Below are 16545 nucleotides of genomic sequence, written 5' to 3'. Positions count from 1 at the left end.
GAAAGGAACCTGGATGTTTTGGCTCTGAGTGAAACGAAGCTCAAGGGTAAAGGGGAAGAGTGGTTTGGAAATGTCTGGGGAGTGAAGTCAGGGGTTAGTGAGAGGACAAGAGCAAGGGAAGGAGTAGCAATACTCCTGAAACAGGAGTTGTGGGAGTATGTGATAGAATGTAAGAAAGTAAATTCTCGATTAATATGGGTAAAATTGAAAGTTGATGGAGAGAGGTGGGTGATTATTGGTGCATATGCACCTGGGCATGAGAAGAAAGATCATGAGAGGCAAGTGTTTTGGGAGCAGCTGAATGAGTGTGTTAGCGGTTTTGATGCACGAGACCGGGTTATAGTGATGGGTGATTTGAATGCAAAGGTGAGTAATGTGGCAGTTGAGGGAATAATTGGTATGCATGGGGTGTTCAGTGTTGTAAATGGAAATGGTGAAGAGCTTGTAGATTTATGTGCTGAAAAAGGACTGATGATTGGGAATACCTGGTTTAAAAAGCGAGATATACATAAGTATACTTATGTAAGTAGGAGAGATGGCCAGAGAGCGTTATTGGATTACGTGTTAATTGACAGGCGTGCGAAAGAGAGACTTTTGGATGTTAATGTGCTGAGAGGTGCAACTGGAGGGATGTCTGATCATTATCTGGTGGAGGCTAAGGTGAAGATTAGTATGGGTTTTCAGAAAAGAGGAGTGAATGTTGGGGTGAAGAAGGTGGTGAGAGTAAGTGAGCTTGGGAAGGAGACCTGTGTGGGGAAGTACCAGGAGAGACTGTGTACAGAATGGAAAAAGGTGAGAACAATGGAGGTAAGGGGAGTGGGGGAGGAATGGGATGTATTTAGGGAATCAGTGATGGATTGCGCAAAAGATGCTTGTGGCATGAGAAGAGTGGGAGGTGGGCTGTTTAGAAAGGGTAGTGAGTGGTGGGATGAAGAAGTAAGAGTATTAGTGAAAGAGAAGAGAGAGGCATTTGGACGATTTTTGCAGGGAAAAAATGCAATTGAGTGGGAGAAGTATAAAAGAAAGAGACAGGAGGTCAAGAGAAAGGTGCAAGAGGTGAAAAAAAGGGCAAATGAGAGTTGGGGTGAGAGACTATCAGTAAATTTTAGGGAGAATAAAAAGATGTTCTGGAAGGAGGTAAATAGGGTGCGTAAGACAAGGGAGCAAATGGGAACTTCAGTGAAGGGCGTAAATGGGGAGGTGATAACAAGTAGTGGTGATGTGAGAAGGAGATGGAATGAGTATTTTGAAGGTTTGTTGAATGTGTCTGATGACAGAGTGGCAGATATAGGGTGTTTTGGTCGAGGTGGTGTGCAAAGTGAGAGGGTTAGGGAAAATGATTTGGTAAACAGAGAAGAGGTAGTAAAAGCTTTGCGGAAGATGAAAGCCGGCAAGGCAGCAGGTTTGGATGGTATTGCAGTGGAATTTATTAAAAAAGGGGGTGACTGTATTGTTGACTGGTTGGTAAGGTTATTTAATGTATGTATGACTCATGGTGAGGTGCCTGAGGATTGGCGGAATGCGTGCATAGTGCCATTGTACAAAGGCAAAGGGGATAAGAGTGAGTGCTCAAATTACAGAGGTATAAGTTTGTTGAGTATTCCTGGTAAATTATATGGGAGGGTATTGATTGAGAGGGTGAAGGCATGTACAGAGCATCAGATTGGGGAAGAGCAGTGCGGTTTCAGAAGTGGTAGAGGATGTGTGGATCAGGTGTTTGCTTTGAAGAATGTATGTGAGAAATACTTAGAAAAGCAAATGGATTTGTATGTAGCATTTATGGATCTGGAGAAGGCATATGATAGAGTTGATAGAGATGCTCTGTGGAAGGTATTAAGAATATATGGTGTGGGAGGCAAGTTGTTAGAAGCAGTGAAAAGTTTTTATCGAGGATGTAAGGCATGTGTACGTGTAGGAAGAGAGGAAAGTGATTGGTTCTCAGTGAATGTAGGTTTGCGGCAGGGGTGTGTGATGTCTCCATGGTTGTTTAATTTGTTTATGGATGGGGTTGTTAGGGAGGTAAATGCAAGAGTCCTGGAAAGAGGGGCAAGTATGAAGTCTGTTGGGGATGAGAGAGCTTGGGAAGTGAGTCAGTTGTTGTTCGCTGATGATACAGCGCTGGTGGCTGATTCATGTGAGAAACTGCAGAAGCTGGTGACTGAGTTTGGGAAAGTGTGTGGAAGAAGAAAGTTAAGAGTAAATGTGAATAAGAGCAAGGTTATTAGGTACAGTAGGGTTGAGGGTCAAGTCAATTGGGAGGTGAGTTTGAATGGAGAAAAACTGGAGGAAGTGAAGTGTTTTAGATATCTGGGAGTGGATCTGTCAGCGGATGGAACCATGGAAGCGGAAGTGGATCATAGGGTGGGGGAGGGGGCGAAAATTTTGGGAGCCTTGAAAAATGTGTGGAAGTCGAGAACATTATCTCGGAAAGCAAAAATGGGTATGTTTGAGGGAATAGTGGTTCCAACAATGTTGTATGGTTGCGAGGCGTGGGCTATGGATAGAGATGTGCGCAGGAGGATGGATGTGCTGGAAATGAGATGTTTGAGGACAATGTGTGGTGTGAGGTGGTTTGATCGAGTAAGTAACGTAAGGGTAAGAGAGATGTGTGGAAATAAAAAGAGCGTGGTTGAGAGAGCAGAAGAGGGTGTTTTGAAATGGTTTGGGCACATGGAGAGAATGAGTGAGGAAAGATTGACCAAGAGGATATATGTGTCGGAGGTGGAGGGAACGAGGAGAAGAGGGAGACCAAATTGGAGGTGGAAAGATGGAGTGAAAAAGATTTTGTGTGATCGGGGCCTGAACATGCAGGAGGGTGAAAGGAGGGCAAGGAATAGAGTGAATTGGAGCGGTGTGGTATACAGGGGTTGACTTGCTGTCAGTGGAGTGAATCAAGGCATGTGAAGCGTCTGGGGTAAACCATGGAAAGCTGTGTAGGTATGTATATTTGCGTGTGTGGACGTGTGTATGTACATGTGTATGGGGGGGGGTTGGGCCATTTCTTTCGTCTGTTTCCTTGCGCTACCTCGCAAGCGCGGGAGACAGCGACAAAGTATAAAAAAAAAAAAAAAAAAAAAAAAATGTTCATAGCATCTTCCACAGAATATTTTGTCAACCGTGTCATACATGATCTCCAGATCCACAAAAGCAAAAGATCCCTATATTTATTATGTAAATTCTGAGCTCTCAAATGGAGGCTAAATCTTCATCTGTTCCAAGTACTACCTTGCTAGTGAAGGAAATGGCAAACATATAAAAAATTAACATCAAAAATGAGAGGTTTGCAATGATTTTCAGTGGAATTAAAGGTGGAGTAACGATCAAGAAAGGAAGAGTTTCAAGGTGGTCCTAGCTCTGCATCCTTAACAGAGTTGAATCATAAGCAGTCCAACATATAAACTGCCCCAGGCTAACTTCGGAACTTGACCCTCTTGCCCTACACCACAATGTTGGTTAACTTTCCCTCTCCTGTAGTATTACTTTGGTTTTTGCTCCCCGGAGCTGGCTGCTTGTATGCTGCAGCATCACATGATTACTGTGTGGCCATCACAAGATGAGCCATTTTGATAATTGCTTCTTCCTTACTTGTCAAAACTTTGGAACTCTCTACCTTCTCATGTCTTTCCCAATAACTAACTATGACCTGGCTCATTTTAAAAGACAGGTTTTCCACTTCCCTAAAAATTTGTAAATACTTTCCCTTGACTTTTCTTTTTCCCTTTCATTATTCTCTCTATATTACAATTAAGGCCCAGCCTTGATGTGGACTTTTGCCTATGACGAGCCTTCAACATAAAAAGGGCTTGATTTACTTGTTCATAATGCAAAAAGGATTGGATCAAGAGCAAACAAACTATGATTGAAAGGATAAAGATTGAGGACTCCATCTCTATCTGTATCTCTGATGCCTATTCCCAACTGGAACTCCCTCACGGGGGTGACCATGGCAATAGTTTCCATAACTAAAGAACTCCAATGCTGCTTCTTAGCCTTTAGTGCCTCACCCTAGCACAGTGTATGCGGAGGTTCTTACCTAATGTTCTTACTGCCTACTACTACCTAATGCTTCAGCCAAATTTTCCTAACTACTACTTCTACCCGATGCTCCTGCGTAAAGTTCCTACCTACCATTTCTATCAAATGCTCCCATCATTCTGTCAAAGGGCAGGGCTAGCACACAGTCTACATCACAGGAAGATCTAGAGTTACAGAGAATGAACTGTGTGAATTAAATTTTATGTATGACAAGGGGAGATTTTATGTTTGTGGACTGAATGCCAGCAGTCCACAAATGGGTGAGGCAGAAAGAATAGAAAGTGATCTAGTTCAGAGCAATGCAAATTGATAACCAATGAAGTGCTGACTCACTACACAGTCATCACTAACCCTCCCGATACCCAGGTGGGTGGTACTGGTAATATACCTCCCTGGTTGTTGGCTGCTTACCAACAACTACCTCATCTCTAAATTTGCAATATGTATAATTAATGACAGCAACAAAGTATAATAAATATTTATATTTATTTATTATACTTTGTCGCTGTCTCCTGCGTTAGCGAGATAGCGCAAGGAAACAGGCAAAAGAATGGCCCAACCCACCTACATACACGTCCACACACGCAAATATACATACCTATACATCTCAACGTATACATATATATACACAAAGACATATACATATATACACATGTACATAATTCATACTGTCTGCCTTTATTCATTCCCATCGCCACCCCGCCACACATGAAATAACAACCCCCTCCCCCCTCGTGCACATTCATTCACACTCAGTCTCTAGCTGTCATATATACATATACATATATATATATATATATATATATATCCTTCCCTCTCATTTTTTTTTTAATTTTCCAAAAGAAGGAACAGAGAAGGGGGCCAGGTGAGGATATTCCCTCTAAGGCCCAGTCCTCTGTTCTTAACGCTACCTCGCTAATGCGGGAAATGGCAAAGTATGAAAAAAAAAAAAATAAATAAATAAATGAATTCATAGTAAACATCATAAATATCTCACCTTACTAGCCCTGTAAGGATACAGGCCACCTTGTTCATTTCTCTCTATGGAACCCAATATTGAGGACATGTTAATGACAGCTGCTCGCTCCACTGTCAAGGCACTGCCATCCATTTGTGATGCTGCTGTCTTTAACTGTGGAAGCAAGGCCTGTAATGTAGAATGCATTCATCATTATAAGAATTGCAAAATAAAATGAGTGGATAATCATTTAACAGATGGACCACTAAAGTGCTGTTGACAAATGGCAAAAATGGATGGCTTATGAGTAACTTAAGGTGTATCAAAGTTTGATTACAAAAGATAGACATAATAGACATATCTCAATAATATTCTTCACTTGCTAGAACACTGCATATAAGTACCTTGGTTAACATAAGTGGTGCAATGGTGTTAATATGGATGGTATCTGTCATCTGGTTCCAATTAACCATGTTTATGCGGGTGGACTTGGGAGCAACACCTGCATTGTTAATGAGAAGATTCAAACCACTAGATCCAACAATTTCTCCAACACAGGTAACGAGCTGACTATAACTTTCTTCATCTCCAACATCTGTGACGATATGAAAAACAATCAATATTAAAGATATACTACAAAAGTATAACTAACAAATAACTAAATACTATAGCATTTCCATTTTCTAAATGTATCCTGTAACTGGATTTGAAACTGCAAAATGAGAGAAATGAAAGTAAATGCCAATAAGAGCAAAGTAGTAGTGCTTGAAAGAAACATTAATCCTTTAACATTCATAGACCTTCGCCACAAGATCAAATTCTACAGATGTAAATCTTAACAATGTCTATGACCAGCAGGACTGCCACAGCTTACGTAGTTGCCAAGTACCCACAGAATTTTAAATGTAGTCACTCAGGCTGTAACCACGCAAACAAAAGAACTAAGGACCACCAAGCAGTGAACTAGATTTAAAAGAAAAAAAAATTGATTCGTCCATAATGAAAATGATAAAGTGAAATTAACAAGCATTTGAACTTACAAAGTCCAAGTCAATGGGAAATGTAAGACTGCACAAACTGTACGATTTTTTTTTATGACAATGTATGCTTTTGTTACAAATAAAATAAAAGAGGAAATGAGGGAATACTGTCCTGGGCTATTGATCTACTACAAATTCAGACTTTGTTCATAAAAAATTTTCTGATAACACTGTTCCCTCAAGAACTGAGAGAAAAAACAGAAGTATGCTACAAAATGATGTTCGACATGCTTCTACAAGCAAATGCATCTGACAAGCAAAACAATATAAGATGTTATTGAGGTGTTTATGATGTTTCCTTATGCCCAGTTCCCTAACTTCAGGAGTATTACTCTGATGATATTCTAAAGAACAATCAAGATCTCTTTATATATCAGATGTAGTGTGCCTATTTGATTGTTTTATGCATATATGTGTATGAGTAGGAGAAAGGAGAGTGACTGGTTCCCAGAGAAGGTCAGTCTGCAGCAGGGATGTGTGATGTCCCCATGGCTGTTTAATTTGATTATGGATGGGTTGGTTAGGGAGGTAAATGCAAGAGTTTTGCAGAGGGGTGAGTATGCAGTCTGTTGGGGATGAGAGGGCCTGGGAAGTGAGTCACTTGTTGTTCACCAGTGATACAGCTCTTGTGACTGATTCGAGTGTGAAACTGCAGAAGTTGGTGACTGAGTTTGGAAAAGTGTGTGAAAGGAGAATGTTGAGAGTAAATGTGAATAAGAGCAAGGTATTAGGTTCAGTAGGTTTGAGGGACAAGTTAACTGGGATGTAAGTTTGAATGGAGAAATATTGGAGGAAGAAGTGTGAGAGTGGACGTAGCAGCAAATGGAACCATGGAATTGGAAGTCACAGGGTAGGGGAGAGGGTGAAGGTTCTGGGACCAATGAAGAATGTGTGGAAAAATAGAACAATATCTCAGAGCAAAAATGGGTATGTTTGAGGGAATAGTAGTTCCAACGATACAATATGGTTGCAAGGCATGGGCTATAGATAGGATTGTACATAGGAGGGTAGATGTGTTGGAAAGAAAATGTCAGGATAATATGGGGTGAGAGGTGGTGTGATTAAGTAATGAAAGGGTAAGAGAGATGTGCAGTAATAAAAAAAAAAGTGTGGTTGAGAGAGCAGAAGAGGGTGAGTTGAAATGCTTTGGACATATGGAGAAAATGAGTGAGGAAAGACTGATAAAGAGGATATATGTCAGAGGTGGAGGGAAGAAGGAGAAGCAGATCAAATTGTAGGTGGAAGGATGTATTGAAAAAGATTTTGAGCGATTGGGGTCTGAACATACAGAAGGGTGAAAGGCGTGCAAGGAATAGAGTGAATTGGAACGATGTGGTATACCAGGGTCAATGTGCTGTCAGTGGATTGAACCAGGGCATGTGACACGTCTGGGGTAAACCATGGAAAGGTCTGTGTGGTGGGGTAGCGACAGGAATGGATGAAGGCAGCAAGTGTTTATACATACATGTGTATTTATGTATGTGTCCGTGTATGTATATATGTATATGCATGTATATGTATGTGTATGAGCATTTACGTATATGTGTATATGAGTGGTTTGGCCATTCTTCGACTGTGTCCTAGCACTACCTCGCTGACGCGGGAAACAGCAGGGGAGAGGGGGTTGTCATTTCATGTGTGACGGGGTGGCAACACGAATGAATAAAGGCAGCAAGTATGAATTATGTTTCATTTTCCCCGAGGACTCATAGGAATGTATATACATGTATATGTCTGTGTATGTATAAATATGTATACGTTGGAAATGTATAGGTATGTATATGTGCGTGTGTGGGCATGTATGTGGGTGGGTTGGGCCATTCTTTCGTCTGTTTCCTTGCGCTACCTTGCTAACGCGGAAGACAGTGACAAAGTATGAAAAAAAATATATATATGTGTGTGTGTGTGTGTGTGTGTATATATGAGTGGATGGGTCTTTCTTCGTCTATTTCCTAGCACTGCCTCGTTAACGTGGAAAACAGCATTCAAGTATTATATACAAGTTACCTGACTTCTAATGCCAGCATCATGCTGCCAGACTTATGATATTCTCACCATAAGTGAGCATTACTTCTCAAATAAAACCAAATGCAAGAAATAATCATTGGAATTATTTTTGTGTGTGTATGTGTGTGTGTGGAGGCTATAAATGAGTCTATGAACAAATTGCATGATGATAAAATGACACATATACCTGGCTTATGCTTGGGTGCATATGTGTGTGTGTGCGTGCATAAAGACTTGATACACATGCACAAGGTTGAGAGACAAGCTAGTTTTAATGTCCTTCCCCATAACACAGAAACAGTAATGACAGTTCCACTTGTGTAATTATGCAATTATCAAAATAAATGTTGATAATTATATCAGTAGGTAGGTCTAAGTGTGGAAATATGCAACTACCAAACTGAATTCATATGATCTGGGACACAATCAGGTCTAAGAGTAGGAATATGCTATGAACAAACTGAACAGGTATGATCTTATATATAAAAAGTCTACACATGGAAACAGTCAATAATCAACGTATTTGTAAAAGATCCAACACAAACAGGTCTATATATAATAATATGCTATTACAGTATACAGTAAGAAAATGCACACTGATATACCAACAGGTCTACTTCATGTACAAATATGCAAAGATCAAAAAGCACGATGGTGACCAGGCAAACTAAATATTACTGAATGACTTGATAAATGTACATTTTGAAGGACTGTATAAAAAACATTTTCCCTGAGGGAAATGTCCCACAAACCATGAGACATTTCACACCTCCAAGGATTATAAGCCTCTTAATCACATAAGTTACAGGTGAGATTAATGTCTTGCACCCTTCTTTAGCTACCTCATAGGCAGTTAGCAGTGTAGTTTGGCCTAGGTCTGCCCTCAGACCAATCCACTCAGCAATGACTTCATTATTCCCAAGTCGTTAAAACAGAGACACCTCACTACTCTCACAACACAGGTATCTACTTGATGGTGGTCATCGTCAGTTAGAGAACAGCTTTCTAAAATGGGAAGCAAGAACAAGAAACACAACTAGGAAAATACTTTCAGGATATTGCTGAGGAAAACGAGTCCATACGTCACTACATACATTTCTTTCCAGGGTGTTTTTTTTTGCTAACATGGAGGAGGGCTAGAGGAAACCTTAATCAGGACAAATATAGCTACACCACTACCTCAAGAGTAATCTTGTCCTAGCAGTGGCAACCTAAAGGCCACAACAGATCAACTTCCAGCAACTAGAGAAGGGATCGTTGACAGATATATTTTCTATTATTAGTATACTTGATCTCTGTTTCCCACATCAGCAAGGTAGCACCAGGAAACGGGGACGAAGAATGGCCCATCCACTCATATACATATCAACATACATATAAATACACAAGACATATACATATTTCCTCCATGGGAGGTCTCTCAGAAAAGCCAACAGAAGAGGTAACTTCCCAAACTTATGGCCTCTGACATACAGGCAAATTGGATTACCTCAAATTCATATCTTGATTCAGACAGCGATATTCCCTACTGAAAAAAAGGTTCAATTCCCAATGCAAAATCTTTCCTTAAACCAATATTCTGTATATCAGACCACATTTTCCCATAGATATTCAATGATACAATTGGAGCTGCATTCCTTGGGAAATTCTCACTGACCTAAGATAACATAATGTTAAAAAAAATTTACCGTTTTAATAACATATACTATCTATCTATATATATCTCTAATGCCCCTACCCTTTGAAAGCTCCCTCAAGTTGAACTTCAAGTGCCACCGCTGACCCTTTAGTGCTTCATCCCTAACAGTGTTTTCAGAGGTTCCTACGTAATGTTCCTACCAACTAGTTGTACCTAATGATTACCTAATACTGTTGCCTAATGTTTACACCTAACATTTCTACCTTATGCTCCAAGATGATACCCCTACCGACTACTTCTACCTAAAGTTCCTAACAATCCTACGTACTACTTCTATCTATTGCTCCACCATGTTGCCAAAAGTCGGTGCTAGTGCAAGGTGCTCACCATTAGAAAATCTCAAGTTGCAAAGAATGAGTTGTGTGAGTTAAGTGTCAAGTGTTACTTATGACAAGGAATCCATATGTGGGTGAGGCAGAAAGGAAAGACAGCTAACTGGGTCAAAGGAATGCAACTTGACACCCACTGAAGTGCTGGCTCACTACACAGCCATCAGAGACCCTCCCAATACCCAGGTGGGTAGCCCCAGTAATATACCTCCCTAGTAAGTGGCAGCCTACCAACTACTACCCACACTCAGATAACATACGGTGAATCATATTCAGTAAAATAGAAAACAGTATTACATTAACAAAGAGTCATTAAGAATCTTGGCAGGGGAAATGAGATGTAAAAGAGAATTATGTGGTATGACTAAATGGAATGAAGAAAGAAATGACAGGTGTAAGAGGTATTTGGTATGAAATTTAGTGAGAGAAATGTAAAAATTTGTGGTGGTTTGGGAACAGGGAAGGAATGCAAGGTGGGAAGTTTACAGGGAGAGTGTATGAGAGTATGATTACTGAGGTTGGTGTGAGAGGAAAACCACATGTGACATGGGGAAATTAAAATGGAAAAGTACTGGAGAAATAAACGGTGTATACAAGGGAGGTATGTAAGGACTGGGATCCTTACAGGGATAAGTGTGACTTTGCCATGGCCACCCCCTTGATGGGAGTTCCCAGATGGAGCAGACATAAGATATAGATAGATAGATCTTTATAATAAGAGGAAATAAACATATGTAAAATGCTTACTACATAACGTTTCATTAAATATCTTGACTGGGGCAAACCATCCAGTAATGTTTTCTTCATTATCTGGACTGAATTTAATCATCCAATATCTAAGTCTGCATATTATCTTCACTATCAATTTTTTCTTCATAATCTTATGATTATTTGTGTTTTTTGGTCATCTGGACTGAGGCCATTCACTGTATCTGCTATCATAGTTATCACCCTGACCAAAATTTCAAGGACTATTTATTTATGAAGCACCTAGTCTATTCACCCTTACAGATAAGCATTTATACACACTCTAAGCATTTCTGACATAAACACGGTTTTCACTCGTTAACCACTAAATCCCTCTTTATTACTCATTTAGGATGTGCATAAAATTTAGGCAGGTTTATATAAAATGCACTTAATTACACAAATGGTGATACATACAAACAATATATAGCTGACCTATATGAATACAGTATAAATAGTGGGAAACATTCACCACTTTGTTGGAGTTCCTCCCTTGTGTCTTACTAATAGCAATTCTATCATGTTTGTTGTGAATATTAAGAAAATGTGATGTAATGGACTCTTGCCTGCCAAACTTTGCGTTGCATGTGAAAAGTCACCTAAGGCAAGGCTGAAGCTCTGATAATAGAGTCTTGTCAAAAAATTTCTGTCTCCAAAGGAGTCCATCATTTGCTTGCTACTAGAAGTAGCACAACCTTCAAGAAAGAGGTTCTGGGGCAATTATAAGTAAATAAAAAATAAATAAATGTACATATGTTCTCACCAGTGTTTAAGGTTGGCATGCCAAGTGTGCACGTTTGCACTGGTGTATATGAACCCTACCTAACCTAAAGAATTTTAAATTAAAGTTAACTGCAAACTACCCACAGTTCCAGCTCAGTCGACAAGACACTTTTCCATGTTACAATGGAAGAAGCTCGTAAGCTACAGATGGTCTCTAATGTGGACTAAGGATACATCTCTACTGACAACCTAGCAATAATGGCTTCACTGCCAAATGAAAGCATTGTTAAATGGTTAGAGAGCAAGCCTAAGCCACACCAAGCTGCTAACCCACGATCCCAGCTGTTTAAAATAGAATGAAAGGCATTGACCTCACGAGTCAATGATATAAAAATCTTTATAGAATACCACTACAATTAATCACTTACCAAGTCTGGTCACATGGATATTTTTGTGGTTTTCAGCTAACTTGTTCAATTCCTGGAAAATAAGACAATTTCTAATTAAAATCAAATATTTTCAAAAGCTTCTCAAACTAAGTTAGTATAAAGTATGTGTTCCTTATAAATTCATCTAAATCTTTAATTCATAAAATGGCTGAAATTTTTTCTACTCCCATACTTGTAGACTTTGACTACACTGTTAAATTGCCCCTTTCAAAAATTCAGGTAATTTGAGGCTGATGCCCATAAGCCTATATTACCTCTACAACTATAATGAACTACCGCACTCCGTTGATACTTATCCAGGCCCTGATAAAATTCTACATCACAATTCAAAATGTTTTCAATGTCTGTGGGTACTGTATTAAACACTTTTTGGGCCCCAAATGATAGTATTTTCAAGTCTCCATGCCTGTATTAGTGTCAACAAGAAAATGTATTTGAACACAAAGTAATCATGCCTTCTTAAGAGCTTTAAGTTAATAACTATATCCTATGCAGTACTCCATTCACATGATTTCAGTAAAAATATATATTGTTTTTAGCTGTCAAAAGAATATAGAATAAGGTTCAGTGAAGTATGATAAGGTTATACTTCATTACCAAGTGTTGTTCCAAGACAGAAATTTTCATTTAAAACTCACCGCACATGAGATCATAATGGGGATCATGGATTTAAATGAAAATACTTTCACACCCTTAAAACGTTTTTTATACCATCAATTATTGAGACAGTGTATCACATTATGAATATGAATAAGGATAAGGGATACTTGCAGGTCTCACTTAAGGAACAAACACTCAACAAGAATTTTGTTTAAAGAGCAAAATGTTTTAGGGTATAGAATCATGCTAAACAAGCATCTGAATGGTTACCTTTTCCAAATGACCCACACAAGGGCATGACTGGTACGTTTCAACAAGAATAATGAGAGTTTAACTTTAATCTGGGTTATTGGGGAAGTTAGGTAAGGCTTTCATAGGTTCCATATCATAATATTTACTTGCATTCCAAAGATAATTCAGTGATGGTGTTAAATTGAAGTTTTATCCGATCAGCTAAGCTACTACAAGCATTAGTCAAGCATTAACTTATGAATTAGAACAATAGAATGAGTGACCTGTGCTGAGCTTGGGTTCCTGCATGCAGCGATGATGATCTTCGGTGGGACGTTCAAGCCAACCAACTGCTTCACCAGCTCCAGCCCCAGACCACGGTTACTGCCCGTCACCAGCACACTACGAGCCACCATTGCTACAATAAGTTATGTTACTTTATCTGTTCCTGGTAATGCCACCTAAACTCAACTGATGACAAGCACACCTTAACCTGCCCCTCATTGTCCCCAAACCCCAGGTGACATCTACACCTTCATCTGTATCTCTAGTCTTCCCTAACCCAGGTGAGGACCTCTACACCTTAACTTATGCCTTACAGTGTCCCTTTACCTCAGGTAATGACCTATACATCTTAACTTATACCTTACAGTATCCCTTAACCTCAGGTGATTACACCTTAAACTAAGCCTCACAGAGTTCCTTAACCTTATAAGATGACCTCTACACCTTATCCTGTACCTTATCCCTCCCATAATGACGAATTGTTGGTTCTGCGGACTGTTATTTTTTCAATGGTGACCACCACCACGAATGTTTGGTTGTGTTGCCCTACGTCTGCCAGTGAACACCCCTCCACCCTCTTTGACTGTTAACAATCTAAACTGGCGTATATAAACCAAGGTGATGTACATGAAAGAACATCTACAAATTATCAAAACTGTAGGCGAGGTAGACGTGGCAGAATCCAGGCGCGCCTAAGGAGGAGGGGCATACAAACACCGCTACCCATCGTAACTTTCAGTAATATAACGTCTATTCAAAACAAGTCTGACAAGCTGTCTGCAAATTACAAATACCTATGTAAATACAGGGATACGGCAGTACTTGTTTTTACAGAAACCTGGCTACAAGACCAGGATGCTGATAGCACAGTGAACATAGATAGCTTTACACTCCTAAGATCTGACATGAGTGGTATTGTCAAGGAGCTGGAGTGGCTGTTTATATATACAGCAAATGGTGTACACAGGTAACAAAAAAAAACTACTGAGATAAATACACTAAATTCTTCGTGATATTGTGTTGGCCCTTTTACCATCCCAGGAACTTTGGCAAGGTTATCTTTTTCACTGTGTACATCGCCCCGAATGCGGATGAAACAGAAGCAACTACACTGTTGGAAAACTGTGATAAAATATACAAATGACTGCCAGGAGAGCATCAGGATAATTTTAGGTGATTTTAACCATTGTAACTTTCAAGACAATGTTCCAACACATAAGTAAACAGTAAAATGTGCTACCACGGGAAATAATACTTGAGATAAGAATTATAGCAATGTAAAGAAAAAAGCTAGTTCGTTTTGAAAAGGCCCCTTTTGGAAATGGAAATCACATCGTGCCTTTTTGTGTACCAATCTATTTACAAGTGTTGAAAAGAGAAAAATATAAAAGGTTAGAATTAGAAATGGGATGCTGAGAGTAGCCTACAGCTACAGGGATGCTTTGAGTACCCTGACTGACCAGTTCTGCGAGAAGACGGATCAAACGTACAATGAAGCTGGTGGAGAAGATCAAGCAAGATGCAACCCGTCATCCTCTACACCAATCCTATGTATTTCTAAGGTTAGGAAAAAGATTGTCTCTGCCTACACAGCACACCAACAGATTCAGGAAATCACTTGTACCAAAAAGCATTCTAATGTTCAACCATCTAAAGACTCTGTAACTCCTCTGTTATAAAGCCCCTGAGTGCAATGGATAAATATTTATATTTCATAATTCTTATCTTATTATTCTTATACTTTTTAACCACGATTTGAGCTTCTAACCATAATCTCATTCTATATCATGTATGCAATTTGATAATAAGGACAGCTTATCTTAGCTCTTAACCTTAACCTGTACCTCAAAATGTCCCGTAACTTCAGATGATGATCTAAGGACCATAACCCGGACCTCACAAAGTCCCCTAAGATCAGGTAATGACCTTAGGGTACCCCCTAACCTCAGTTGATGACCTTAGGGTACCCCCTAACTCCAGGTGATGACCTTAGGGTACCTCCTAACCCCAGATGATGACCTTAGGGTACCCCTTAACTCCAGGTGATGACCTTAGGGTACCCCCTAACCCCAGGTGATGACCTTAAGGTACCCCCTAACTCCAGGTGATGACCTTAGGGTACCCCCTAACCTCAGGTGATGACCTTAGGGTACCCCCTAACCTCAGGTGATGACCTTAGGGTACCCCCTACCTCCAGGTGATGACCTTAGGGTACCCCCTAACCCCAGGTGATGACCTTAGGGTACCCCCTAACCCCAGGTGATGACCTTAGGGTACCCCCTAACCCCAGGTGATGACCTCAGGGTACCCCCTACCTCCAGGTGATGACCTTAGGGTACCCCCTAACCCCAGGTGATGACCTTAGGGTACCCCCTAACCCCAGGTGATGATCTTAGGGTACCCCCTAACCCCAGGTGATGACCTTAGGGTACCTCCTAACCCCAGGTGATGACCTTAGGGTACCCCCTAACCCCAGGTGATGACCTTAAGGTACCCCCCTAACCTCAGGTGATGACCTTAAGGTACCCCCTAACTCCAGGTGATGACCTTAGGGTACCCCCTAACCTCAGGTGATGACCTTAGGGTACCCCCCTACCTCCAGGTGATGACCTTAGGGTACCCCCTAACCCCAGGTGATGACCTTAGGGTACCCCCTAACCCCAGGTGATGACCTTAGGGTACCTCCTAACCTCAGGTGATGACCTTAGGGTACCCCCTAACGCCAGGTGATGACCTTAGGGTACCCCCTAACCCCAGGTGATGACCTTAGGGTACCCCCTAACCCCAGGTGATGACCTTAGGGTACCCCTAACTCCAGGTGACGACCTCTACACCTTAACTTTTGCCTTTCGGTGTCCCTTGGTTTCATATAATGACATCTCCATCTTAACCTGTGCCTCACAGTGTCCCCCTAACCCCATGAGATGACCTCGAGGACTTATCTGTAACTCAGGAAGTCCCCCCTAACCTCAAGTGATGACCTTTACTCCCTAACCTTGTGCCCCACAGTGTCCCCCTAACAAGGCAATGACCTCTACACCTTAAACTACACACTAAAACAGACCCTATCCTCAGACAGGGACCTCTAAACCTTAAACTGCACACTAAAACGGACCCTATCCTCAGACAGAGACCTCTAAACCTTAAACTGCACTCTAAAACGGAGCCTGTCCTCAGACAGGGACCTCTAAACCTTAACCTGTGACCCTTACCCTCAGGTAATGATGACCCCCCTACACCTACACCTGTGTCTCAAGAGTGGCTCCCTAACCTCAGGTGATGGCCGCTACACCTTACCTTTAGCACAAGATGTTCACTAATTGCAAGTGTTCGTCCCTCCAGGTCTTTCTCCTTGTGAGGATGACCTCTGCTCAGGTGGTTAGGCCTGTGGCTGGGGTTAATCTCAAGCCGACTATATAAAGAGGGTCGAACATCCTTATCT

The 16545-nt window shown here is 40.7% G+C and overlaps 1 protein-coding gene across 1 annotated transcript in view; it reads right to left on the bottom strand.

The window, feature by feature from the left end:
- Positions 1 to 16545, bottom strand: part of LOC139746217 (C-signal-like) — a 19700-nt gene extending 3155 nt beyond the window's left edge. Inside the window, exons 1-5 of the mRNA XM_071657182.1 lie at positions 16401 to 16545; positions 13103 to 13236; positions 11967 to 12018; positions 5398 to 5588; positions 5033 to 5182 (exon numbers count right to left, since the gene is read on the bottom strand). Of these exons, the coding sequence (XP_071513283.1) occupies positions 5033 to 5182; positions 5398 to 5588; positions 11967 to 12018; positions 13103 to 13234 (525 nt within the window). The 5' untranslated portion in view covers positions 13235 to 13236; positions 16401 to 16545. The remainder of the gene's footprint in view (positions 1 to 5032; positions 5183 to 5397; positions 5589 to 11966; positions 12019 to 13102; positions 13237 to 16400) is intronic.

The sequence above is a fragment of the Panulirus ornatus genome, chromosome 64, assembly GCF_036320965.1.
Source record: "Panulirus ornatus isolate Po-2019 chromosome 64, ASM3632096v1, whole genome shotgun sequence".
NCBI lineage: Eukaryota > Metazoa > Arthropoda > Malacostraca > Decapoda > Palinuridae > Panulirus > Panulirus ornatus.
Note: the sequence above shows the minus strand (reverse complement) of the source record. Positions and strands in the feature narration are given on the sequence as shown.